The 27,664-nt window shown below is 49.5% G+C and overlaps 1 protein-coding gene across 1 annotated transcript; it reads right to left on the bottom strand.

Moving 5' to 3' along the window:
• Positions 1–531: 531 nt before the first annotated feature.
• On the bottom strand, positions 532–27,420 carry LOC134517871 (pinopsin-like). Its single transcript, XM_063339858.1, has 4 exons — positions 27,111–27,420; positions 23,947–24,275; positions 6,520–6,753; positions 532–741 (listed from the first exon to the last, which is right to left on the bottom strand). Exons 1-4 carry the CDS (start codon positions 27,418–27,420, stop codon positions 532–534), a joined length of 1,083 nt encoding a protein of 360 aa, XP_063195928.1.
• Between the last annotated feature and the right edge of the window lie 244 nt (positions 27,421–27,664).

Genomic DNA, 27,664 nt, shown 5'->3' with positions numbered 1-27,664 from the left:
TCATAATCTGTTCAGGTTTGTACTGAAAAGCAAAGTGAGACTTTTAAGATACAGTAGAATCCAAACCAGAGAGAAACCTCCTGCAAGTTGATAGTTTTTCTACTGGAAAATAACCTCTTTGTTTCTCCCCTTTGCATGTAGATTGTTTCTTGGAGCTATTCTGCAGCACAGTGCTCTGGATCTCTGTCGTCTTGGTGGTGGGTTTGGGGTTTTGCATTTGGTTGGGTCTTGGCAGTTAGTATTTGGCACATGGGTTGGGTTTTTTTTTTTTATTTTTTAACTTTTTTTAAACCTTTTTCTAGAGGTAGCTGAGTTTTTTTATTTTGTTTTCTTCCAAAACTCCCAAAAAAGTCATGGTATTTGATTGGTGAAGAGTGTTTCAGAAAGAGAGAGATGGCTTATCAGTGAAGTCAACCACTGAGGCAGCAGATGGGCAAGTTTTTGTCAGAAATGAAGCCACAAGCCGAGGTTATTTGGCAAAACTCATGCATCTAGACTCAAACTCCCCAAACACAGCAGCAGCCGGTGACGTTAGCCCAGCTCAGGGCTGTAGTGGGCCACCAGCGTGGCCCTTTTAGCTGGTGGGATGTCTGGCAGAGGCAGGTGCGGGCTTTTGGCCGCCGTGGGGCCGGTGTCGCCCGGCGCCCGCTGCAGCGCCCAGCAGGGCCTGGACCAGGACTTGCTGCTGGACTCCGTGGTTGCCTTGTTGCATCTCAGGAGCGCCAAAAAGCACCTGTAAAACTATCGCACACACGGAGAGAACAGCAAGTTACCAGGGGTTTCATTCATTTCACTTCTTATAAGACAGGCTTCATCTTACAATCTTTTTATATTCATTTCAATTCCTGGGCTGGTCCTGAAAAAAAAATGGATGTAATCATATTTTGTATTAGAAACTGAATTGTTTTGTAGGAAACACTACGTTCTTGTGCTAAATGGGAGCTTGTGCTGAGGTCAAGGTCTCTATAAGCTAAGGTGGGATGCTCCCAGGGAGCAGGAGCTGGGGGAGAGAGATGCCTGCCTTTTTCCTTCATCTGGGCACACAAACCCAGCACATCAATGAAAGAAGAATGAAACCGAGGAAGAAAAAAGAAGTCCTTTTGGCCAGTGTTTCACAAACAAGGCAATGTTGGCACAACTGCAATATTTCAGCACTACAGGGGATGGGTGAACTGCTAAAATCCAGATGGGGCATTTTGCTTGCTTGCAGATTGGGTGCTGTATTTATTTAGGGGCAGTTGGGTTTTTTAATTCATTTTTTAGATCGATTTATATTTTCATTGTCCCTTGATTAAAAAGCAGTAGGGAGGGGAGAGAGCCAGGAATGAAGTTTTCAGGCAGGCCTGTAACAGTCAACCTGTGGTTTTATTTAATATAAATATTACTGACTATATTACTCTACTCTGCTCTGGTGAGACCCCACCTGGAGTGCTGTGTCCAGCTCTGGAGTCCTCAGCACAAGAAGGACATGGACCTGTTGGAGTGGGTGCAGAGGAGGGCCATGAAGATGATCAGAGGCTGGAGCACCTCTGCTATGAGGACAGGCTGAGAGAGTTGGGGTTGTTCAGCCTGGAGAAGAGAAGGCTCCGGGGAGAACTTACAGTGGCCTACCAGTCCCTAAATGGGCTAAAGGAAGGATGGGGAGGGACTCTTTATCAGGGAGTGGAGTGATAGGATGAGGGGTAACAGTTTCAAACTGAAAGAGGGGAGATTTAGATTGGATATCAGGAATAAATTCTATTCTGTGAGGGTGGTGAGACACTGGCCCAGGTTGCCCAGAGAAGCTGTGGCTGCCCCATCCCTGGAGGTGTTCCAGGCCAGGTTGGATGGGGCTTTGAGCAGCCTGGTCTGGTGGGAGGTGTCCCTGCCCAGGGCAGGGGGGTTGGAACTAGAGGATCTTTAAGGTCCCTTCCAACCCGAACCATTCTGTGATTCTACGATTCTATCTAGCAATACAGAGAATAGGAAGGACTAAATGCTTTTTAGGCTGTTTTCAGGTTTGTAGGAGCCTGTTACCCGGCTGAGCTGACCACATGCTCAGCGGTAAATGCTGTCAGTTTGTTGTGGGGTGGAGGTTTTGGGGGGCTCTGACAGACCGCTCGTGCTACCCTGCAGTCAGGTTATTGATGTATCCCGTTACTAAAAGCATGGCAGGGATTGAGCTAATTGAATCGCCGATGGAAGCGATGTTGGCTGGTTTGATTTGTGTTTGACATGGGAAAAGATGAAAAGCTGTGTAACGTGCTTGGTTTAAGCTCTCAGATGGGGTGGGGTTGGCATCCATTATTCAAGGGATTTTTTTTTTCAATTGCACGGAAAAACATACAGTGCATCTGAGAGTGGGGGGGAGCTCTTGCGTGAAGTTAAGGAAACTGCCTTTTGCAGAGGAAATACATATTTTAGAACGTATTTTAGACATATTTTAGATTGTCTGCATGGCCTCCCTACAACTGCACAGTCAGACGCTGAGAGCTGATCTCTCTAGCGTCAAGAGAGTCCAAACCAACTTTAATAGTGACTCTCTGTACAACGCAGCTGATAGCAACAAGCCCTGACAGCTCTTGCTATTGGCAGCCAAGGGAAAAATCACGCTGCTTTTTGTCGGCAGGATTGCTTCCTAGGGAAAATGGCTTTTGAGAAGTTTCACACAATTTTTGCATCAGCTGAAAGGCCTTTTTTTTTTTTTTTCATGAGAAACTGAAGTTTCACAGGAATTACAGACTTTATACAAGAAAGTAATTATCGTCTTTATTTCATTATATTATATATAATGTGTGTATATATATATTTTACTTATTAAAATGTCTATTTTTCTGGGGTTTGCTTCCCCCCCCTCCCCTCGTGGTCGAGTTTGTGTGGGCGGGTGAGGCTCTTATCAGCCATCTTTCTGTAGTTGCTTAATCCCCAGGAAATTTCTGTTACAGCGTAAGAATCTCTTTTATCTGTTTAACCTTCACCTACCCCTTGCCTGGAGGCACTCGCTCGACACAAATGTTATTTTATCTGGCCTGTTCTCTGATTTTTATCCAGCTCAATCAGAGATTTCTGAACATTTACCAAAGCTGGGGGGAAGCCGGGATGTAGAAGTGTTTTAGAAATACCATGAAATTAGAAATTAAAACTGCGTGAGTTAACAAGATATCCCCTATAGGTTTCCATAGCGTCAGGAAAGCTGTCTGTGTTGAACATGGTTATCTGGGTGACCGGCACCTCCTGTTTGCACCCCAAATCCGCACCCCCGGGAGGCTGGGTGCGCCGCTTCTCCCTGTCCTTTCCCAGCCTTGAGTTTGCAAGAGGCCCCAGGAATATTTTGCGAATCAAAAAGGCAACAGGGATGCTGCTGGAGGAAAACCACCTCGCTTTGGGTGTGAGGGCAAAGGGGTGATTCTGGTGCAGGTCTCATGGTACCGGCCAGGCTGTAACTCTCCAGGAGCTGGATTGCTGCTGGCAGACGGATTTTCCTGCAAGAGCTGGCTCCCAGCTGGTCTCTACTCTGCTGCTCATCAGCACAGTGAGCTGCGATCCCAGGGGCAGCTGACAGTCACGCAGGGGTCAAGGAAACCCCCGTCTCAAAACGGGAATAAAACATCTGGGACCAGTTAGATGATCCAGCAGCCAAAGAGGTCAGACATCTAAAATTCACGTAGAAATAAACACCAGCGTTTTGAGTGCGGCATGAACAAAACACGCTAGTTCCTAGGAGTTCCTCTTGTGACCATAGTTGTGGAGCTTAATTTAGAGATATGGAAACCATTGACCTGCAGTGTTAGACAGGAAGGGCAGGCTGCCTGAGAAGGTGGATGGGATGGAGAGGGCGGTGGAGGAGAGGTGGAGGCAGCACTGAGTCGTGCTGAAACATAGCCTGAGACAACTCGGGTTAACTTGCGTCATTATTCTGTGTGTTTTGGCGTTGGTTTGTTTTTTGGTTTTGGGGTTTTTCTGTTGCGTGGCTCACTAAGGAGTAAATCTCACTTTATCCTGCTCTGGCCATCCCTCCTCTCTGCACACAGCTCACTTTTGAACCAGTTTTGGAGCAAGATCTAACGGAGGAATTAGCAACGCCACTTTCCTAGATGAGTTTTATGAAGGGAGGCAGCTGGACAGAAGTGGGAGAGCTGGAAAGACAGAGCAGAGGAAGCACGAAGGGTCGTACAATCCACCACAGAGCCCTCCCTGGGCAGAGCCCGCAGGACCCTGTGTTTCATGGCTCTGCTGCCTCCGGAGCAGCCTCTGGGTGGGCGCTTGGGGTGCCCCTTGCATGGGAAAGGCTCCGGTGTTTAGTACGAAGGATTTCACACATGTATGTGAAACATCAAAACAAACTGGGTCAGCGTATTCTGATCTGAGGTGCTTCTACTGTCTGCTCTCTTGAGCGTAGTGAAACTCTGAGTATTGACTTCTTGGTGGTCTGTACTGAATATAGAAACCTGAACACTGATGGTTCCTAAAATACTAACTGAGCAATGAAAACCGAGTGGCATTTAGAAGAAAAATAAAAAAAAAAAACAAACGTGTACGTAACCCTGGTAGTAAAAGTTTAGCGTGAACTTAAGGGATGTGTTTGACATGGATAAACCCTGTTTAATTTGTGTCTACGTGCTGCCTCTAAGCAATATATTTAGTAAAAAGATTAAATAAGAAAGCAGCCATAGAAAAGATAACTCCTCCACACCCTCTCTGTTGTTTCATAGGGTGATGCTTCCAGCCCATGAACATGTTAATATCAGCCTGTGATTTTTAACCTGCCTCTCCTGATTTAACTGGGGTGGAAGTGATGCAGAGTCGTCTTCGCAGGGCGGAGGCTCTGGCCATGGGAATGGGTCAGGTGCAGAGCAAGGTGGTGAGTGGAGAGCCAGCCAGACGACTTCTTTGCGCCTCCACCACGGGATTTGGGATGAGACGGCAGTTACCCGTTACCGTAATTAGCTCAGGCTTCCACCTCTCCCCTGGGTACCCGGATCGGCAGGTCATGCTGCTGCAGTTTACAAGCTTGGCTCTGGCTAGTGCTCCCAGCGTGGGAGCAAGGCTTGGGGCTGCGGGAAGCACAAGGGAAGCACTGGCAGCTGTTGGGCTGGCTGGGTGCTTTTCCCCTGGTAAGGGATGGTAATCTCCCTTCAGTGTTCCAGGCAGCTTCATGAGAGAATTTATTTAAAAAAAAAAAAAAGGAGAAGGCAAAGAATTGTTCAGGTCACAGGGAAGAAGTCGGGGAGTTCCGCAGGAGGCTGAGCATGAGCAGAGAAAGCAACATACTCCCCGAGCTGTTAGTGACAGTGAGTAGAGCTGACGGACCGTGTCATGGAAACTTTTTACTCCTCGGGAATTTCTCACGCACCGCTAAAAACACCTACAGTTACTGCCAGACTTCAAATCAATCCTTTACCATCATCATTTGTTTTCAAGAGGGAGGGAGTGATTTACTGTCTGTGCTTCCTAACAGCTTCCAAAACTTAATTAAAGTGGAAGATTTGCTGGATTCAGAGAAACAAATTATCCACCTGCTATAACACCAGAAATGCAAAGAACAATGAAATGTGCCTGACTTACGTGGGCTGATGGATCTGTAGATGGTTGAGGGGCTGAACTAGCTCTGATGATCTCTGCTTGTTCTCTGTAGATCTCTGTTCACCCCCCTTTCCTCTTCTGAGGTTTTATTCTCCATCCCTGTGCAAGGGGCTCCTGCTCATTGTGTGCTGTGCATCACCTTGATGTGGAGGTGTTCAAGGCCAGGCTGGATGGGGCTTTGAGCAGCCTGGTCTAGTGGGAGGTGTCCCTGCCCAGGGCAAGGGGTTGGAACTGGTTGATCTTTAAGGTCCCTTCCAACTCTAACCATTACATGATTCTATGATTTTTGTCATTAACAGCATCATGTTTTCTTAGCTTGCACAAGAAAATGTAGCCTACTGGGAGGGGAAAGGGGAAGGTTTCATGATTTCGAACTCTTTTCCCTGCTGGATCGTGAGTTTTCCCCTTGCTGGGTGTGGGACTACAGCTGGGACCGGCCCATGGTCCTCCCCCTGCCCGCATGCAGGGAAGGGCTCAGTAGTACCTAGGGGGTACCCAGGGGGTTAGAAGTGTAAATAGGGGAAGAGGAAGTTGATGTTGCAAATAAGAGACATTACCGTGGGCAATGCACTGTGCCAGGGCATGGCGTAGGGTAGCAAAGGCTCACGTCCTTACAAGACTTCATGTGTCTGAATCAACTTCAGACAGTATCTGATGCCTTCATGCTTGCCAGAACATTGTTCTCTTCTCCTCCACATTTAACTTGTTGTTCATCAAATTGTGTAGTGGAAAGAAAGGGCCCATCAGTTGCCATTTGGACATGTGGGAAGTTGGTTATTTAACTTCCAAAAGTCCGGACTTGTCAATGAAATTTGCTCCTCGTAGCAATTTTTCTGTGCTTCCCTTTCCTGGGGTTTTTCAGTGATGTGACCAATACACTCTTTATTTCCCCTCGTTATTTCTTTACTTCCTGCATACATTGAATCTGAGTAGACGTAAGGATAACGTTTTACTTACCTGTTTGTTCAGAAATATGTAGATGATGGGGTTGTAGACTGTGCTGCTTTTGGCAAGGATGGATGGGATGATGGTGGCTGCAGGGGTGATGAGACCAGGTTTCCCAAAAGTAGCTATAAGTGCCACAGTCGCATACGGCAGCCAGCAAAGGAGAAAGCAAATTACCATCACCACCACCATGATCAGGACGCGCTGCTCCCGGGTCCGACCCATCCCTTTGTTGATGCCACTCACCTGGGTGGGAGAGAAGCACAAATACACTATTAGCAGTGCTCATAACGGGAGCAGATGATGACACATGGGAGCTCCTGGAGCGGCCGCACTAGGGACAGGGTTGGCAGTGTCATCTGAAATGTTGTTGGCTGGAGAAGAGCTGGCCAATGCGGGCAGGGTTTGTATGTTATGTACCCAAACTGTGTACATAACGGTTGGAATAGGATTAGCAATAGTGCTTTTCATCTGGAATAGCCTTCTCCAGCTTCCTCTAAACAACAGCATTTAACGTGAGTATCTTGGGCCGGAGGGAAGAAGGGAGAACCTGCCCTGGTCTAACTGGAGGATGGTTGACCCAGTGGTCCCAGAAGGACTGCTTGTCCGTGTCCTACCAGCAGCGATGCACCCAGCCAAGGGTGGACTGCTCTGTACCCAGAGGCCACTGGGGCAGGACAGGAGACAGGCAAGAACATGAAGAACAAGGGTTTGAGAGAACTTTCTCCCTGGAATCCATTGGAAAAGTCAGAAGTTGAATTAAACAACTGATTTACAACAGGCTCCTTCTCTGGACTTGGGGTTCCCGTGTACTCGTAAATAAATCGTACTGTATAGAAATACTGCTGTCTTATGCCTCACCTTGTTTCCTAGTTTTCAGTATGTTTTGAAAATTGGACCTTTTCCTGATTGCTGTGTAATGCCTGCACTGCAAAGTGCTGCCATAAGCACAAGAAACTATTACAAGCACTTTTACGGGGAATCCAGCGGGATGTATTCGTGTGCTGGAAGTCACCTTGAGACCAATTAAAAAACCAAACCAAAACTGTTCAAAAAGCAGAACATATCTGTAGTTGCCTGCTGAGGGAAATCTCCTACCGAATACTTTATAAATATCCTGTTAATGTGCAAATGAAATCTTTTATGACACTTGTCTGTGATTTAACAGAAAAAAAAAAAAGTGGTATTTGCCACGAGGCAAATAAAGTTGTTAATCAAAATATTTCCATTAGTGAGAGGTGAATATTTCACTCAGACGCCCACAGGCATCAGTAGCTCGGATTTATTCACAGACATCTCAGACAGAAAGCTCACATTTATCTTCTTATGTTTCATGGAGTTGATTCTGGATGACATTTTCCCTGTGTTCAGATTTTTTGAAAGTCTGCCCCAACTTGGTAGAAAACTTTACAAGTCGCTCAGGCTGTGGGATGAAGTAGAAGCAGCTGGATTGGGGCACATGGATACAGGGGTGGAAATGGAAGAGGAGCTGCGTTTTGCATCAGGTGCGCTTGATTTTAGGCTCCTGAGAAGAGGCACCAAAAGGCATCAGCAGACGGCTGCCAGAGTCCTTTCCTTTATCCCCATGCAAAATACCCATTTCGTTGTGCCTTCCTGAGGCCCTTCTGTCTGCCCTCCCATGCCAGGAGACACGCGGGGCAGGTGATGAGCGATGCCTTGTGAGTGGTACACCTTGAGGAAAACCAGAGCTCCTTTTTTTTCTATTGACTTCTATTGATTTCAGAAATGGCAAGCTAACAACCCTTTCCTCTTTCTTCAGGTAAGGTCAGAGAATACAAATGTTTTCTGGATGTTTTCTAGATGAAAATCAGCATGGTCTTGAGAGGAGAGCGGGACTCTGGAGGTATTTCCTATCTAATAACCTCCAGCAGAGCTCAGGCCACAGGGCAGCCGGTGTATTACTTGGTTTCTACGTCTCTCCCTGAATATCCTGATGCTGTGTGGCACAGCTGAACAGGGAGAAAAAGCTTCCTTTTGTCACTGGCTTGAACACTGAAATAAAGCTAGTGGGGTACTTCTGATGGCAGGCGTTCTACCAGGGCAACAGCACCCTTCTCAGGCAAACCTATGTCATGTATTACTCTCTTTACTTTTTAAAGTATTCTCTCCTTTCCTTAAAAAAAGAAAAGCTTTCAGTTTTCAAACTGATGCTGCCAGGGAATCGTTTCATGGGTAAGCAAGGAAAGGTTTTAATTTCCTTGCCAGCAGTAGGAAGTGATTATTTTCGTCCTGAAGCCAGAAATTTTGAATATCCTCCCCCTTCTGTAATTCTTGAAGCATTTTTGCTTTCAATTGCGAGGCTCCCCTGGTCAGTCAAGGAAACCTGGGACCTTGATATTAATAGTCAAGGCACATGCAGAAAACTTTTGCAAAATTAAACAAACTCAGCACCCTGGAAATGTTGCTGGCACATCATCAGCAGATGATGATGTGGATATAACAGACAACGCCAGGGCTGTGCCCCGACTTTTTCTGTCGGATCGACTTCTGTGGATGGACAGGAGCTTGTGCGATGCTGACAAGTGATGCCGTGGGCTTTTTCTTTAATTTAAGTCCTGATAACTTCCAGGGAAGGTAAAAGCACAAGTCTGTCGCAGGTAGCTTGTCCGTAGTTGCTGGCCCGTAGAGGTTGGAAAGTCAGCCCGGGTTGTTTCTGTCTTAGGGCTAACAGCAGTGATGCTGCTGCAGGAATTTATCCCAGGGTTACCCTGGCACCGCACTGAGCTGCTGTAGTGTCCTTCACTTCTGGTTTGGTCAAAAGTCTAAACCTCAATCTGCTGTGCAAGAAATAAAAAACAAAACAAAACAAAAACCCCCTCACTATTTCTGTAGGTTTCGGTACAGAAAACACCCACAGGAAACGTGCTTTTATAGCTCTATTTTTTCTTTCTGGAAACTGAGTCTCTGTTTCTCCTAAAAACGATCTTCTCCATTTTCTAAAATTTACGATGCCTCTGTATCACTCATTCCATACATTCCATGTGTGGTCCAGTGTACGGAGTTAGCAGGATTGGGGGGAGGTGGGGGGTTCATCTCCACTGTAATTGGAGGCCCTGGTCACATCTTGCTCTTAGAGTGTGTGAAAGACTGGAACTTCAAAATAATTGTCTCAAAGCTTACTTAGGCTTCTGCAAATCGACGGCAGGCCTGCAGGCCGACAAGAAGCTTGCTTGTATCTATTTAGCACCTTCTGCAGACCGTCCTCCTGCTTGCCAGTCACCACCCAGGATTGCCATCAGCTGAGGAGGGTGAGCTGCCCCCCAAGCTGGGGAGGGTGCAGGTCTCTGGCTATCAGAGTGGCCAAACCCTGCCTAGCCCGGGGGCCACCTGAGCCTCTGATGTTAACTCCAAAACTGCTGAAGCACGTGCCAAGCGCTGCCCAAACAGCAAGCGGGCAGGAAAAGCTTATACAGCAACCGCGTAAAATGACAATTAGCCGGCCAAAGGCCACCGTCACGCTGATTGGTCAAGCTATGGACCCCCACCTGGGCTACCTGGACTATAACCGGCGCCGTGACCCACCACAATTTGGGAATCAGGACCGAGACTCCCACCACCATCAACCACGGATCAACGGGACGCCGCTGAACTTCTGGAGGATCGCTGAGATGTTGTTGTGCCTGTGGTGGTGAGTATACTCTTGCTACGCTCCGTAATACTGCTTCTCTTTTCTGCCTTTCCTCTACTTCTGCCTTTACTCTATCGCTTGTCTTAGTCACTTTTGCTGGGGAATAACAATAACCCTGCAAACCTGCAGTGAGCAGCATCTGACCTTATTCGCGTCTTAATTTCGCACTTGGAATCATTGCGAACCTCTCCTGGGCCCGATGTAGTTGGACTGGGATGTAACAAAAGTGATGTTTTCACATGCTTCCCACAGGTGTTAATTTTGACACGGGAAACTAAAAAAAGGTCAGGAATAGTTGGCAATCTCTGCAAACATCTGCCATACCCAGTTAAGGTCCTAATCACGTTTATCCTGGGCTCTGCTCAGCATTCAGTCCATGGACAGCCAGCAAAGGCTGACGTTGGGGACCATCACTGCCTAGTGAAAAGATGGTTTCCCGATGGGCTGGAGTCACTTTCCATGAGAACTTACGTGAGCAGAACGAAGGCTAATGTACTGGAAATGTTACTGTGCATTCATTCTTGCAAGTAATCTGTCCTTTTTGCCATAACAGTCTTCACTGTGCCCTTTCCAGCTAAAATTCAGCTAAAGCTTGGTCACAAAGATGCCAAACACTGGGGCCAATGAAGTATTTAGTCCCATATATTATATAGGCATTTCTAGATGAGCTGATGGAATATGCATTCTCCTAATGCAGCCCATGACTCTGCGGGTTTGCTGGATGCAGCAGGAGTCTGTTGTGTTGCCTGTTTGCCTCTGCCTTGGACATTATAAACCATGATGTGCTTCTGCCGTGTACGAACTTCTGCTCTTAGACAGGATCCATGGTGGAGATGGCCATGGATACAGGAGAAGGACAGTCCCTGTGCTGAGATCTATCATTTAATAGCCAAGTTACTTTATGTTTTCTACCACAGAGAAGCACCTCTAGATGGTGATTCAGCCTGCAGAAGTGATTAATTTGCCTCTCTTTCTTTTTTTTCATTGACCGTAATCCGTTAATGACACATCCATCCTCCTGGTGTAGGACGGGCATGCTCACAAATACAGCATTTGTGTGGTGTGGCACTGGGTGCCACAGACAGGAGAAGGACATGGATGAGGGAATAATGCAACAAACAATAAGAACAGGTTTAAATAGAGGTCACTGTGGACACAGCACATTCCTGGTTGATATTGCTGACACATACTGTGCAGAAATAACAGAGTCATCACATTGCTAGGAAAGTCAAATATGCTTTTTCAGCAATGCATATGGGATTGCTCAGTAACATCCAGGACAAGAGAGCACAGCTGAGTACACCCAGGGCCACCTGGGAGGTTTAGCCATGAAGCTCCCACTGGGATTAATTCCTGAATCCCCAGGATGATCTGAGAATCTCAGCTGAGTGACTGATCGTGTTTTCTGTTGGGATTTTTTTGTGAAAACACCATAGTATTTAGAGCTTGGAGAGCTGACAAGGATACTCACGGGACTAGGAGGGGGATCTTTGAGAAAAGTTGGAATAAAGCGAGATGGAGAGAGGAAAAAAACCTCAACCAAACTGGTTATGCGATGGCCTGAGCACACCAGCTGAGTCCCCTGGCCTACGTGAGCAAAGCTGATGTATTTCTCTAAAACAGGCAGCACAGACACCCCTGAGCTGTGGCAGCAGCTGAACCACCTCAGACATCACTGCCTGTGCATCAAGAAGTAGTGCCTGAGAGCTATGAAATCACATATACCCCGTCATACTCTGCCCTGGTGAATTAATAGCGGCAGTTACTTGAATACGTACTAGAGAACCAGACTATAATTTAAGAAAGTTGCAATTAAATTGGTTTGCCTGTACATTAAAGGTCAATTCAATCTCCTAAAGTGTGTGTGAGACTTCTTGATGGTCCCTGCACATCAGCGTATGCCCTACTTTCAAGACTTGATAAATGTCGGTAGTGGGTTTGCAGTAGATATGCTGGATGCTTCAGGGGAAACTCTCAGCCCTTTGCAGTGTTACTGTGCTGTCTGTTCTTGGTTGATGCTCATACCTCAGGTCAGGAGAGCTATGGGCACACACGTCAGTACATCTGTGTGTTGCTTGGAAAGAGCTACGAGGTGCTTAAAATGCCATCAGGCGTATCCCATGCACAAAGCCAAGGGAGCCTGACGAGCGGGGACAAGAAGTCTAGAGTCCACGAGACCTCTTGGCGTGAGAATAGCCTACCTCTGCAAGCACAGGCTTGCTTAGCAAAGGCTGAGCTAAAAGAAATGGAAGCCCAGCAGAAAGCTTCAAAAAGTCAATAGGGTGCTTAGAGAAAGAAAGAAGTTAGCCTCAAAAGCTTAATGAGAATGTCCTTGAAGCTCTGAGACAGGGGGCAGTGATACGGTGGCTGGTTTCACAGTAGCTCATGGTCTCTCCTAATAATGAAAAAAAGTTTGCTTGGAGAGGAAATACTGATGTTTATCAAGGAAAAGAAGTGGCTGGTGCTACCATCCAGAAACGTTGCAAGATCAGGTTAGATTTTAATTTTAAGGAAGTTTTTTTCTATCCTTCCTAGCATCTGAGTCTTTGAATTATGCTTAAAATCTTCTCACTGCAATCATAAAACCTAGAAACATGTTACCCGTGTTGATAATGACAATATTTTCATACAATCTTTGATTCAGAGCTTAGGCTTTCTTAAAATTCCCGTGCATTCAGTGCCTTGTTGTGGAAACAAGAGTGAGAAAAGCAGGTCGCCAACTTTATGTTGTTTTTCCATTTTAACGCTTGTCCATGGGAGGAGCGCTTTGCTCCTGGCAGACCTTGGGCTTTTACTTCACCAAACAGATTTTACATCGGTGTAACAGGTTTGAACCCAGCTGGTCAGACTGCAGCACAGCACAGAGAGAGATGGGGAAGAACAAAACAGGAGACAGGACTTAAAACGACTTGAGGCAAAAAGCAGCAGCAATGCTGGTTTGTCACTTGGAAACTTCTACCTCTCCAGTTTCCTGGTGTGCTGCTTTCCTGGGCTTAGATCTGGTAAACTAACATCTCGTGAGGCTTAGCAGTATCACTGTCTTAGCGGCAAAAACTCAGATTCCTTCATCTGAGTCAAAGATAAACCTTTTCTTGTGCCCCTTGTGCGATAACAGCTGGTTGGCCTTGTTGGGGTCCAGGTCTTTCCTATGTACAAGAGGGCAGCTGCTAAACCTCTCTGGGATTTATATATTTAATTTTTTTTGCATACTAGTTCTTTGCATGTGTGCGATTCCTTGTAGAAACTGTGAAATGGAAGAGGTTTGTCAGTCCTCCGCAAGTCAGAGAAAATGCACCACCACCTCCCGCAGCTTCCCCGTTCCGCCTTCGGTGAAACCGGGAGGTTCTTCTGGCTCCTGCTTCAGCCCGAGCAAAGCTGAGCTAGCGGTGGGGAGCAGAGGTGGAAACTGTTTTAAAATACTTAGTTTCAAGAGCAAAAAATGCAATTATCCTCAAGATTGGGAAACCTTCCTCGGGATTTCTAGGAAGGAAGCGAGCGTGTCGGCAGGTGGCGGGTGGCGGGCTGTGGAGACTCTCGCAGTAGCAGTTGCACATTTTTTCCATGACCACAGCACACAGCATTCTTGGCGCCTGGTTTCTTGCCTGGGACTAAGTGTAATTTTATGGATAGTGGAACACCTTATGCACAGGGAGGACTAAAACATCCGTAAGAAATTGCTTTTGCCTCAAACCACTAATTAATTTCAACCAGAATTCCATCCTTTTTCTTTTTTTTTTTTTTTGGCAAAAGCCATGTAGCCTGAGGGAGCTGAGCCTCGTATGTGGGTTCACTTAGGAGATGCTCTGCTTTCCCTGCCCAAGGTCTCTGGTCTCACCTGCACTGCCCCTCTGCCCACTTCTTGCCCGAGTAGGGATTTAAGAGCGAATGTCTGTGGAGTACACTGCTACGAGATGGCACCCTCTCTTCTAGGGCCGTGTGAAAATGCAAAGAAACCTTTAACTAGATGAGTACATTTTTATTATTGAGGCTTGATGACAGTCCACGTAAGCGATCTATTTTTCCAGCCAAACATTTCCTTTTCCCTGCCTTTTTCCTATGCTGTTTCACCTTTGACTCCCTCAGTGACTGAGGCACAGTTTGGGCTGACCTGAGCATCCCATCGCTTTTGGAGTGCTGTAGAGACGTCCACCTCACCCGGCTACAGGGGAAGGGAACCAGATGACAGATGTTATGACCATTCATGATGTGCAGAACGTCTTGTGCTCTTGAACCCCGCTAATGCTTATGCATCAAATTGTATTTAAAAACACACAACTTCAACCTTAAAGGCAAGTTCATATACCTTAATGAGTTGGGTTTACGCCAGAATATCCCAAGTTTGCTTATTCTTACAGAGGGGACACTAAGAGGTGTGTCCAAATAAAACTCTTGACCCTTGGGCTGTGCTCTCGGTGCTGCCCGGCCCTAAGAGTCAGGTGAAAACTTCCCTCCGCAAGTCGTCTTTTTTTCCAATAAATTAAAGCTGTGGAAAATCTCCTGTGGTAAGCGTATTAACAAGAACAATACTGTGGAAATTTGACCAAAAGCACTTAAAGGTGGTCCCAGGCTTTGTCCCGTTGGAAGGGGATGACACGGCCCCTGCAGGGACCTCCACTGATTGCTTTCTGGAAGCTGTGGTTTCCAACATTAAGGCAGACCTCTGCCAAAGATTATAGGGAGGCAAGCCGGGGGAGAGAGAAGAAGAATTCCATTTCCATCTGCTGTGCTGACCTCTTTCACCTCTGCTATTGTAATTTTTCTCATCTCTGAGAGGGCTTGGAAGGTGCCAGACGAGTAATAGTAAGGGCCTTGTGCTGTGCGAGGGAGAGAGCGCTGTGGCTCAGACATGCCCTCAAATGCTCACAGCATCCTCTTGCACCCACCCCCATCCTCACAAGGGTGGACCGCCTGATTGAAGATTAAAATTTAAATCTAAATTCAGTTCCTCGCTTGCCTTTATAAACACAGAGGGCTCTATACCTGTAAGGAGAGGTCTTGTAATCACTACAAGTGGTTAATTATTCATATTAAATATCAGAATATTGAAATAATTCATCGTGGTTGATGTTTGCAAAAGCTTACGTACCAAGTGCGGGCACGGTGCAGCGCTGCTGGGAGGTTTCTGGGTTCTCAGCGTTGCCTCGTCCTTCTCCTATTTAGCTTTCTGTAACCCAGCGGGTGAGCTTCTAGGCTTTGGGGCGCTTAGATGGGTAAAGCAGGAAACATTTACAGTTCGAAGGAAGCATGTCCTTCGGAGTTATTAATCTGCATAGCACATCTGTCAGTGAGAATGAATATTAAAATACTTCAGCGCTATTTCTGTTCACACTGGTTTGGTTCCCCTCCTTCTGCATCTTTCTTTGTTGCTGTAATTGGTAATGACTGTGATGATGGCACGCTCTTCTCATTGAGAGTGGAGCTTTTCTCAAACACTATGTGATTTCTAGATATAAAATCAAATACTAGGAGAATAGGACCCTCAGGATCTGTTCACCCAAGTCTGTCCAGCGTGTCCTTGGGGTGTCCAGGAGGGCAGGCTCATTCCTGGCACGCAGCAGAGCCCACCCATGAGGAAGGGTGTCCTAGTGCTTCCCCTTCCAGGGGAGCGGGACACCCTGCACGGGTCTCCCAAAGAGCACAGGCAATAGCCGTGCTCCGAGATGGGTGTGTTTTAAAAGAAAATTAATTGAATTAGTGCTACTGCATGTGGTAACAGCCAAGTATATCTGTATAGCAACTCTGTGCTGATGTGCACTCTTAAGTGGGACCTTTGCAATTGCAGGACGTCTCGGAGAAGACTCTCAGGCTCCTCTGTGTGGAGGGTTTGCAGTGCCCAACCTCGTCTCCTAGTGAAGGGGGATCCCTCTCTGTGAACCCAGGGAGCTGGCGATGTGCTGCTGTGTCTGTTGTATCTTCCGGTATGCTCAGGTAGAGTATTTGGCCATTTGGGGGTGAAACCTGGCTGCTATCATGGAAAACCTATGGTGTTTGGAGTAGAGCTTCATTAGGCTTGAAATGGCTTTGTGCTGCGGGTTAGTGTTTTGCTCTCCTTTCGGTCCCCTGCAGGTCTATCTCTAGTTGTCTGGGCTCGAAGAGCGAGTGGGAGCCCCTCTGGGGGCAGGTTACTGTCGGGGCAGGGGAGCTCGGACACAGTCCACCTGTAAAAGTGAGGCAGTGAATCTTACTCCCAGACTTGCATTTTTGTGGTATTTTTCTCTGCAGAGCCTTAAAGACCAGTCATTAGACCAGGGATTGATGGGTGAGAGGGTGTTCTCCCAAAGCAACTGCTAATGAGAAGTGATTTGCATCTGGTTGCTGAGTTGGAGGGGATTTTAAGCAGTGCTTCAAGGACTGCTGCGAGGGGTGCTCCCCTAGAAAGGTAGAGATGGGATTTGCTCATTTGCTGAGTCTCCTCGCTAGTTTTTTTTCCTTTACCTAATGATAAAATGGCTGAGTTCTGGGGGCCGATTTCTCCCTTCTCGCTCCCACAGCACACTTTCCCTGCAGGTTAGATGGTCGTGGGCTGAAACCCAGGGCAGTGATGGGGCAGAGAATAGGATGGATGGAGACGCTGCCTGGCAGGTAGCACAGTGCGGGATGTGAGCCTGGGCTGGCCCCGCACCCCTGCGATACGCAGAGAAGTATCACGTAGAGCCAGTGGAGGAGGAAAATGTGGTTTCTGGCGCTGGCGGGTGACTGTGCTCTGGGAAGAAGGAAAGTGCAGCTCTGCCTGCGGGGCACGGCTGCTCCCTGCTGTCCTGCAGCCTGAAAGCAGTCTGCAAAACTTACCTTCCCCAACTGCAAAGGCTTCAACCCTTCGCTTCTGAGTTTTTGAAACACCTGCTGAAAAATATTTGAGCTAGAAGGGGGGAAAAAAACCCCCAGCGTTCACAGCTGCTTTGTTTTCAACTAGAAAAATCCTTAGTGTGTTCATCAGGTAAGTGACTGCTGTTGGAAAAATCTCTGCTGCACTCAAACGCAGTGGCAGAGCACAGGCTATGTCTCCTCCTTGGAGAAGCTGAGGACAGTCGCAGTGCCCTCCCTTAAAGCAAATCCTACAGGGAATCACAGCACCCGGGGGTGGAAATGTTGCCCCTTGCTTCAGAGCCACCACGTGGCCTGTTGCCCTTGTTGTATTTGTTTTTTGTGTTCGCGTAGATGTCTGATATTCCAGTGCCCATGGTTATCACTGCTAATGGAAGAGTTCCTCCAGCTCTGAGAGTGAGCACTGACTGCAGGAGAACCTGCAGCAGAGACCAACCACGTATGGGCAGCTCTGATGATGAACCAAGTACGAGCAGCTCTAATGAGGAGAGCGCCCGCTACCATTCGAGTGGGGAAAATATAAATGCATCCCACAGTTGCGTTTTCTCTGGGATTGAAGTCGAGTGGAGCAAAGAAAACCAATTCCTTGTTTATTTTGTACGTGGGTAGATTTTCTTGTTTCTAAAGGTGATTGCTCCCTTCCATCGTTGGGGCTGTGCTGTTACTGCAGGCTCCTCCGGGTTCAGCTGTCTGAAGTCCGATTTCTCTTATTTGGCATCTGAAGGGTTTCAGTGCTTAAGCTTTAATGCTTCCTGCCTTTGGGAATGTGTTTGTCTCACATCCCCAGTTCAGTCTCAATTTGCTCTGGGTAAGCAGTGCAGCAGCATTAATAATTGTCTTGATAAATGCTCGAGGGCCAGTGTAATTACCCTTTCCCCTTCTCATCAGTGGAAGGGAATCGTCAAACAGTGCTGTTTCCCCCCATTTTCCTCTGCCCAAGCCATACGAAACTATTACCCCAACACTAGAAACTGTTGGATTAATTAATGAAATTAATATATAACACATCAAATGCCTTGCTACGTTTTTTTTTTTCCTTTCTATAACACTTGAGGAACTAAGAGGGCAGAGGTCTGATGGAAAGCGTGCCTAGATCCTGACTTTTCCTGCCTTGCTTGTGATTCCCCCTGGAGCGAGGGGGCTCAGAGGGCTCTGCAGTGGGTAACGAGGATGGTACGAGCCTGGGTACTCTTTAAGAACCCACAGGTGATTATTTCCACACCACAGTCCCCGACATGCCTTTGGTCCATGGATCCAGCATGCCTGGGAGGTGCTGGGGGCAGCGAGCATCGCCTGGGGCTGTGCTCTGCCTCCTCGCCCTCCCCATGCCAGCAGGCCAGCCTGTGCGTTGGCATGGGTGCCCATGGCATGAATGTCCTTGTGGGCCACTGGTGCTGGCTACCTGTCCCCTGGCTGGTGTCCCAGTGCCAGCTGGAGAAGGGGAGATGGGGCCGCAGCCCTGCCAGAGAACCTGGCCTCTGGCAGGCTTTGCTGCTGCGCTGCTGCTCCTTTTCCCCCTGCGAGGATGGATGCTCTGGCGGGGTGGGACAAGAAGGGGAACTGAAAGTCTGGAAACTGGTCAGATTTGGAGTCTGAGGTGAAAGAGCTGCTAACCCTCCCTTAAACCTCAGGAGCTCTGCATCACTGCACTTATGGTAGTTTTATGCTGATGCAACTCAACCCGGGGCAGGAATCTGTGCGGAAATGCAAAGTATGGAGCCCATGTACTAATTTCCAAGGATAAACCACAGATAATAATTTGGAGGCAGGACTTCGGATTCATTTGTCAAGGAGATGACAGAAGAGTAGCCTCTCAGTGAATTAAGGAAAAAAATATAAATCCATGGTGTAATATAGTGATACAAAAGCTGGAATGGATTATATTTGCATTCTGACAATTCATGTGAGAGGACTCTGCCAAGCTTGTCAAAGACTCTAAATAATGACTTTTTAAGCCCTGTGCTCAACAAATCATTTATCTGTTTCCAACAAACATTTTTAAGGTCTCATGTGCTGACTACAGCTATTCCAAAACCCGGCAGCAGAATGGTTGTCTCCTGCAAGTTTTATGGATGCAACGGGGGAACCGCTGCCTGTGTGTTACTTTCAGTGAGCCGGTTATTTCCAGTGGGGGAACTCGGATGAAGACCACATTTGATGTGACAGTTCACCCAAGCAGGTATGTACTTGGCATCTTTACTCCCCATGCCCCACAAGGTTGGGCGTGCTGGTGAAACCCAGGAATGGCCAGAAAGATCTCTTGCTTCTCCAGGACATCCAAGAGCTCAGGTTGAACCTGATGCTGGCTATGAAGTATTTGTCCTAGAAGGAATCCCAAACTATGGTTTTCGGTAGCCCATGAATGGTTTGCATTGCTGAAGTTGTCTTTGAGACTTGTCCATGTCCAGGACTGTTTCTGCTGGTTAGAATGGTTTTGAAGCAGCAAAATAACAGACGTGACTGGGCTTTTCAAACCAGTACGGGGATTTGGATGGAGGATGCATCCAGCTTTCCTGTGCTGCTCAGCTTCATGTCCCAGAGGATTTCCCCAGCTGCGAGCAGCCGCCTGCATGGTTCATCCTGAGCACTGGAATGTGTTAGCTTGATGTCCCCTAACCCTGCTCAGGCTCCTGGGACCTCCTATGGCACTGGGCTATTCAAAATAAGAAGCAGTTGTTTGATTTGCTTTTCAGCTTCTTGCAGCAGGCTGAAGGGTGGCTGCCAGCTGTCTCCCACGCGCTGTTTCACTTCTGTCATTTTTGTGAACTTCTAAGTCCGTCTGAGCTGAGGGCTTACAGCTTCCCTGCTGGGGCACGTAGCATGGATGTGATCCTGTGTACTCATCTGAAGCTACCTGCTCAGCTATAGGGGAAATAACACGCTCCCAAAACTCTGCTAACAAAACTAAGGAAAAAGCATCCAGCCCAGAAAGCCAACTGCGTCCTGGGCTGCATCAAAAGAAGCGTGGCCAGCAGGGCGAGGGAGGTGATTCTGCCCCTCTACTCTGCCCTGGTGAGACCCCACCTGGAGTGCTGTGTCCAGCTCTGGAGCCCTCAGCACAAGAAGGACATGGACCTGTTGGAGTGGGTCCAGAGGAGGCCCCAAAGATGATCTGAGGGCTGGAGCACTTCTGCTATGAGGACAGGTTGAGAGAGTTGGGGTTGTTCAGTCTGGAGAAGAGAAAGCTCCGGGGAGACCTTATAGCGGCCTTCCAGTACCTAAAGGGGGCCTACAGGAAGGATGGGGAGGGACACTTTATCAGGGAGTGTAGTGAGAGGACACAGGGTAACGGTTTCAAACTGGGAGAGGGGAGATTTAGATTGGATATCAGCAAGAAATCCTTTCCTGTGAGGGTGGTGAGGCACTGGAACAGGTTGCCCAGAGAAGCTGTGTCTGCCCCATCCCTGGAGGTGTTCCAGGCCAGGATGGATGGGGCTCTGAGCAACCTGGTCTAGTGGGAGGTGTCCCTGCCCAGGGCAGGGTGGTGAACTAGATGATTTTTAAGGTCCCTTCCAACCCAAACCATTCTATGATTCTGTGATCCTCCTCTTTGCAGCAAACCCCACTCAGCAGCTTTCCTCTAGCAACTCCGTTATGGGAACGGGAACAGCCATGGGAGGCAAAGCCGGCTCTTGCCATTCCGCTGAGGTGCTGTGGTGAACCCCCCCGCGCAGGAACATTGGGAAGGAGAGGTAAACCCTGGCACCCAGCTGTCTGCCGCTGCACAACTTCATTGTGCTTCTGCAGCACAACAGCCTCCCCCGGGAAAAGCAGCAGCCTTTGCTCTCACCTGGTCCCACACAGCGCTTCACAGGGGAGGCATGAAATTGGTATCAAAACAGAAAGGAGATAACAAAGAGGAAAGCTGAAGGTGTTTGGGAACCTAAATAGCCCTCATTTTCTAATGGATGTTTTCAGTATTCAGATTTATTGTCAGCAGCGTACTGTAATATGTTCAAGCTCCTCTGCTATTCATTTGGAATGGCTCAGAGCGAACCCTTCCCGCTGGCTGTCGCCTGCCACCCTGAAATGAGATGTGGGGGCAAAAGGGGGTCCTCCCTTAGTGGTGACAGTTTGGCTTAAGGAAACTGAGAGCTCGAAGCAAGACGGTAGGATCTGTCAGCCACTTGCAAGCAGCACAGGGAACTATGAGAGCCTGGACTGATTTCCAAGATTTTAAGCATCCCTGCATACCTCCTGTGATGACAATCATGTCAGAAACCAGAGCATGAAAATACAAATGTCAAGCGAAAGGATACAATTTTTCATGCCTGGCTGAAACCAAACACCCCGATCTCCCACTGCAACTTTACTTCTGTAAGTGATGCAGATAACCTCCGTCACAGGGAGCTATTCATGGCAGGAGCTGAAGGCACGATGAAAGGCTTACAGAGTATTCCCTATAATTTGGGACCTTGTAAAAGCAAAAAAGTCTGTTGTTCTATCCCTTAAATATTTAGCTTGCATGTGAAGCTTCTTTTGTTCAGCCTTTTTTTCCTCCCTCCTACACCCACCAGGGATTTTGCTGCTTCTTCTGCACCTTGCTGCTGCAGGGGAAGATGAGCTGGGAGAAGCCTGTGGGCAATGGGAGGCTCTGGGGCTCCGCTGCCTCCTGCCTGCCCCTTGCTCTGCAGCTTCCCAAATGAGCTCCCCAGTGTCCAGCCCTCGTGCTCCAGGTGTCTCCGGCAGCACTGGCTGGTGTTGACTTTCCCTCTTCATGAAAAATCCCCCTTCATGGCAGGATAACTTGCATCCAGACAGAGGCATGTTTCTGGAAAATCAGGTGTGATGACACTGGTAGAGGCTGAGCCTCAGAACCAGCTGACCTGGATGCTGGGGCTTCAGGAGCCCCGTCCCGCAGGGTCATGAAACAAATATAACACATCACACGCGCAGACTTGGCACAAACTGCAGAAAAATGGCTCTTCCACTTCCAAGAATAATTTTCATGTTATTTCCCAGATGGTTTCCCATATTTTGGGGTCCCCGCAGGACCAGGCAGCCCAGGAAAGGCAGCTCCTGACCTCCACACTCGTCACCCCTGAGGAAAGGTGGTATAGCCCCCTGCCACCACCCTGTCACCTTTCCACACCACAGTGGTCACCAGAGGACCAGTTCATATCCCTGAAGGGGTCCCATCACTCGCTGGGTTTGCAGAGGGCTCTGCTAAAGCTGCTGAGTCCTGCTGCCACCTCAACTGGTGGCACACCAATGCTCACACCCGTGAGAGTGTCCGAAGCTGTCCCGAAGACAGAGAGCTCTCCGGGGCCAAAACCTCACATGTTATGTCATGGATGCATCAGTGGGAAGAGTATTTCATTTGAAAAGTCGGAGCACCCTTTGGTGCTCCCACCTAGGTGCAGCCCCAGCAGAAATGAAGGCTCTGCTGCCCTGGGGAGGACAGGGACAGGAGAACCTGTCTGAGCCCTGGAGCTGGCTCCGACTATGGGACAGCACGGCCTTCCCACAGGGGACAACCCTCCATCCAGGTTATCTCGCTGGGTTTTGCCCGTGGAGTAGTTTTGGAGAGGAAGAGACTCTCCCGCTCCAGTCTTGGCTGCCAGGACTGGCTTGCAGCACCTCTAAATCAGTTTTTGTAGCTTCAAAAGGTGGAAAAAACAGAGTCCTGTGGGAGCCAGCCGCTGCCCGCACTCAGGGACAGGTCCGTGGTGGTGCCGGAGCAGTCGCCATTCCCAGCAAAGGGTGGCCAAAGAGGGCTGAGCTCGCTACCAGGGGAACGAAAGGTGTTTGTGACGAGGCAACTGAGAAGGATTAACTCAACCATCTCCACTGGTTTGATTTAATTCTACCCAAAGTCCCAAAGCAATAATAAGCTTAAGTTAAATGTTTACATCTGAAATGTGGCTTATAGAGTGATTTTATCTAACTCCCTCTTATCTTTCAGGCACTTGCTGCACGAGCTGGGACAAAGCCAGACCTCCTAGCACTGACGGAGCTCGCGCCCAGCCCGGGGTGGGCTCCCAGGGTGCAGGGGCCAAGGGAGGCTGGGTAGGGTGGCGAATGCTCCCTTTGTGCTGGGGGAGAGCGGGTGGGCTGGCCTGAGCTGCCTGGTCCTTGCCTGCCCGCAGGCTGGTCCCCGACAGAGGGGTTGCCACGCTCATGGGTCCTCTCCCACGAGGGCCATTGTCGTGCCGTGAGCAGGCAGCGCTGGTGCGTCGCTCCTTAGAGCTCGGGCTAAATGCAGATGCTACTCACCAGAAAACAAAAGAAATACTGCATCAGCATTTCCAGCTGCCTGACAGTGCCGACCTGACAGTGCTCCGTACCAAAGGCTGCACTGGGTGGGTTAGCACTATTAAAAGCGAATCTCTCTTATCTTGGGAAAAGATTAACAGCTCATGGTCATTTATGGATTGGCTTTGCTTTCTGTGCAGGGAGTAAGCTTCATACCACAGGACTGCCTTACAGCTTGCGTTTGCTAAACTCCAGCTTCTCACTTTGCCTGGATCCTGCCAGCAGCTGGATTCTATATGACTTTTCTTTTTAGCACCCTTTTTTTCCAGGGTTCACTCTTACGCTTTCAGAGAAGAAGCAATGATCTTCAGAAATCCCAGCTCCCAGCCTCACCCCGGGTCATACAGCCTCGGAACCTGCAGGCGATGCTCACTCCTCCGTAGGCTTGCTGCGGATTGAAGTCCTAGGACCAAGCTCATCGAGGTAGGTAAGTCCCTCCTAGTTTTAATTCGAGGTAATTAGGAGTATCTTGGGTGGTCTGGCAAACTGTCTGTGAAGCTGTCCTAGGGACCTGCAGCTGCTCACACTGGAATGTGATTTTGAAAGCCCTGGTAGACTGGAGCCAGTCACCAAGGCAGTCACGGGAGAGCCAGTTTCCAAGGGTGGCGGCGCATCTGACAGCAGAGAAGTTGTAATGGTGGAAAACGGTGGTTACTGGTTTCTGAGTGGTTTGGGGTCATAGTACAAATGCAGTTGAGGAATCTACTTACCTGCCTTATCGCGCACAGCAGCTTCCCATACGAATAAACAATAATGACAAAAGGGATTACAAGGCAAAAGATGAAAAGACATATGATGTAGGAGGCGTTGTTAATGTCCTTTGAATGCCAGTTCACGGAGCACGTTGCCCCTGGTCCTTCTGGCCCGTAACTGCTCCAGCCGAAAAGAGGGGGTGCGGTCCAGACCAAGGAGTACGTCCAGGACAGGACGATGCCTGTCCATGCCTTCCTGTAGTTTGTGGTATCGGCCTCTGTCGTTCCCGTCATGGTGCAGTAACGTTCGTAAGAAAGTACAGCCAGGGAGATGAGCGAGACGATGCCTGTATGAAAAAAAACACATCTGCATTAGCAGAAGTGGCTGAGTTAAGGCTTTGGTTTATCTCCCGAAGCGATACTTCAAGCTAAAGGTGAGACTGATGGCAGTGGCTTTGTGGGGCAGTGGCAAGGGCTGGGGCTGGAGGTGTCCCTCCAAGGGCGGGAGATGCTGAGAGCCTGAGCTCCCTCACCAAAAACTGGGGAGTCTTTAAACCTGTGTCCAGCCAAAACACTGATTAATAATTGAGCACATCCCTCTGCATGTATACCTATGCGTGTGTGTGACCTGCAGCAAAATCCTGGTTTCTCTACCGGATTTGGTGTTCGGTGCACTGGTAAGACTTAAGGATTAAGGGCTAATAGCGGTATTTGCCCAAAGTTCAGGGCTTATCCAGCTTCACAGGCTTCCTTAAGCATCACTGCTTCTGCCTGAAATGGTAGTGTTGGCTCTGCTTCCTGGGATTTATGTTTTCTCCCAGATGTCTTTTTTTTTTTTTTTGTATTTTTTTTCCCCCGCGGGAAAGGTGTGTGAGGAACAATAAATGCCCATGCCTGTATTCCGAGCTCTTCACACAACCTTCCCTCTCCTTGCCCACTTCCCAAACGTTACAGTCTCCAGGCACTTCTTGGATGTTTTCATGCGGCCGTATGAATGCTGGAGACTCGCACAAACCCCCCAGCCTTGTGCTGTGCTGGACCTCGAGAACGTGGCATTCTCACAACAAAACGTACGTGAGCAAGGGCAGACACTGCGGAGGAACAAAAGTGACTTTGCTTGAGAAATTTCAGTTGTGGGAGAGAAAAGACCTTTCTGTGGAAGTGGGAAGAGGGCGTGCGTCACCGGAGGAACCTGCTTGAATAAATCTCCCGGTGAGAGACAGGAAAGCTTTCCCTGCAGAGCGTTTGTAACTCCCGACGAAACCACAAAGTCCAAATAGAGAGCTGTGTCTCTCCGTGTTAGACCAGAAAAAGCAGAAAGAGCGTAAGGAACACGGGCGCTTTGTTGCTTGGGTTTGAAACCTAACTCGATTCCAAGGGCAAGATTCGCAGCTCTTTAAAGCGACACTTTTCTTATCTAAAGCTGACTTTAATAGTCAGCAAAAATCTAAGTCCTCTTCACAGGGCAAGGCACCTCTTCTGAGATGGGGAAAATGAGAGGTGCCCCTCTGCCTCTGCCGGCTGGCAAGTACAGCAGCCTGAACCCCCTCTGGGGAAGCACAGCCCCCCAGGTTTTTCATACGGACTTATCGCCATATGCCAACGAAGAAATGTAGATTAAAACATGTCACGAAGCCCACTGTGCCAGCAGGTGCCCTGGTGTGCCTCAGCACGGCCGTGCTGGGCTGCTCGTGAGCCTGCGCAGAGACATTTACGGGTCTCTTGCAACTGGGGTACTGTCAGCGGATAGGAATGGGGCGAGAAAAGCCCTTAGCAGCAAAGCAAAGATTTCTTCTGCAAACAGTAGTGCTGGGGGGGAGATAATTTGTAATGCTGATGTTAGAGTTTGTCCTTTCCCCTCCACACACGCCTCCCAGCCTGCTTTTTGGAAGCGATGCTGGCAGGTACAAGTGAATGTAGCTGGAGCTGCTGGTTAATGCTGACATGCTCTCTTTAAACTTTCCTTGGCATGTAAAGGTTTTACGTACGCAAAGCTGGTTTGCTACCCTGTATAACTTCATCAGGGAGAGAGGTGGCAGCGAACACCTAAACCGCTGCTGCAAGTATCTTTGTAGTGGGTTTAAGTGATACGTCTCCAAAAGCCGCGGCGGGCAGGCTGGATGGGATGCTGAGCTCTTTTCCTCTGGTTGTTCAGGGCTGTTACTCATGGGCAGAGCAGTGACCCTACTGCGAAAGCTTCTGACCCGTATGAGTGCTAACTGGGGGGGAACCCCACTGCTGGGTGTCCGTGTCTGGAGTGGTAAAGGAGGCTGGGAGAGATTTTGAGTGCTGGGAAGCTTGTAAATAGACGATATTGTTAAACTTACTTAGCTCAAAGTGACATTACTCTAAACTTCTGTTTCTAAAGCTCAGGCAGCAACACCACAGAGCTGGGAGGATGAGGCAGGGGCAGGTCTGTGTACCTGCTGTCCCCATGGCCCCCTCTGCAATGTGGGTCTCCCTCCATGTGCCCAGCTGGCAGGCGAGGAAGGGGCTGGTAAAGGCGGGAGTCACGCCAGTCCCCAGGAGCTGGAGCTTTGGACTCCCCTCCTGCACACTGGGGTGTTCCTGGTGTCCCTCTGCACCGGCATCACGACTGCCCTGCATGGCAGCATCCTGTGGCTCCTCTGCCCCCACCTCGCTCCCGCTGCCCCGGGGTGTGCAACCTCCTCCTGGCCTGCCCAGCGCTGCCTGTACCCGCAGCCAGGACCTGGAGTCGGGTCTGAAAGCCAGGAGATTTCAGAGAAATAGCAGCTCTTGAGGCTCAGAGCTGCCTGCTCCGTTTTCATTCTTTAAAGTTCGTGGAGCTCTTCCGCAAGTAAGTAACTGCAAGAAACACGCACTTGCAGCCCGAAGGACTTGCACTTAACGCTGCCTGGTGGCTTATGAGCCTTTTTTCCAGAAAAGCAACTGAAGTTGGGCAAGTTTAACCCCAACCCTGGGCCTTGAGCATCCTCGGGGAGCTGCTCCCCACCGACAGCGCCCCACACAGCCCGCTCGCACTCGGACAAACCCTCCTCCATGGACACCTCACCCTCTGCTCCCCTGCACCTGCCGGGGCTCTCCCGTCCCCGTCCCCTCCCCGACGGCAGGCTGCGGGGCGCAGCCTCGTCCCCCCGTCCGTGGGCGCAGCCCCCCGCAGCCACCCCCCCGGTGCCGGTGCCGGTGCCGGTCCCACTCACCGCAGAGGGCGTTGGCGAAGCCGTGCCAGGCGCAGGCGACCCCCGGGGAGCCCCGGCCCCGGTGGGCGGCGGCCACCAGCCCCAGGGGGGTGCCCAGGGCGCAGACCAGCAGGTCGCTGACGGCGATGTTGAGGAGCAGCAGGTTGATGGGGGAGCGCAGCGCCCGGTAGCGCCAGAAGAGCAGCAGCACCAGCAGGTTGCTGCAGAAGCCCAGGCTGCCCAGGGCGCCCAGGCAGACCGCGGCCGCCAGCCGCCCGCCGGGGCTCAGGCACGGACCCGGGTCGCGGGCAGCGGCGGCGGGCACCGGCATCCCTGCGGGGCGCCGGGCATCGCAGGACCCCCCCTGCCCGCGCTCCCCGACGCCTCTGCCGGTCCCCGAGCGCCGGCCGGGGGTTTCTGCTTCGTTACGCTAAAGGGGGAGGCGGGTGTGTGTGTGTGTGTGTGTTGGTGCCGGCCGTGCTCCACCGCGCGGCCGGCAGCAGCTGGCGCCTTTCCCCCAGAGGGCTGAGACCGGGCGCGACCTCATCGCAGGTGTGGGTGGGGAAAGCGGCCCC

Source organism: Chroicocephalus ridibundus, chromosome 6 (genome assembly GCF_963924245.1).
Source record: "Chroicocephalus ridibundus chromosome 6, bChrRid1.1, whole genome shotgun sequence".
NCBI classification, from domain to species: Eukaryota; Metazoa; Chordata; class Aves; order Charadriiformes; family Laridae; genus Chroicocephalus; species Chroicocephalus ridibundus.
This window is presented reverse-complemented; position numbering and strand designations above follow the sequence as displayed.

Coding starts and splice junctions, on each gene's coding strand:
- LOC134517871 (XM_063339858.1), bottom strand. CDS start 27,420: ATGCCGGTGCCCGCCGCCGCTGCCCGCGACCCGGGTCCGTGCCTGAGC. Junction 6,754..23,946: donor TGCTGTGCGCGATAAGGCAG/GTAAGTAGATTC, acceptor TCTCCCACCCAG/GTGAGTGGCATCAACAAAGG. Junction 742..6,519: donor ACATATTTCTGAACAAACAG/GTAAGTAAAACG, acceptor TGTGTGCGATAG/TTTTACAGGTGCTTTTTGGC.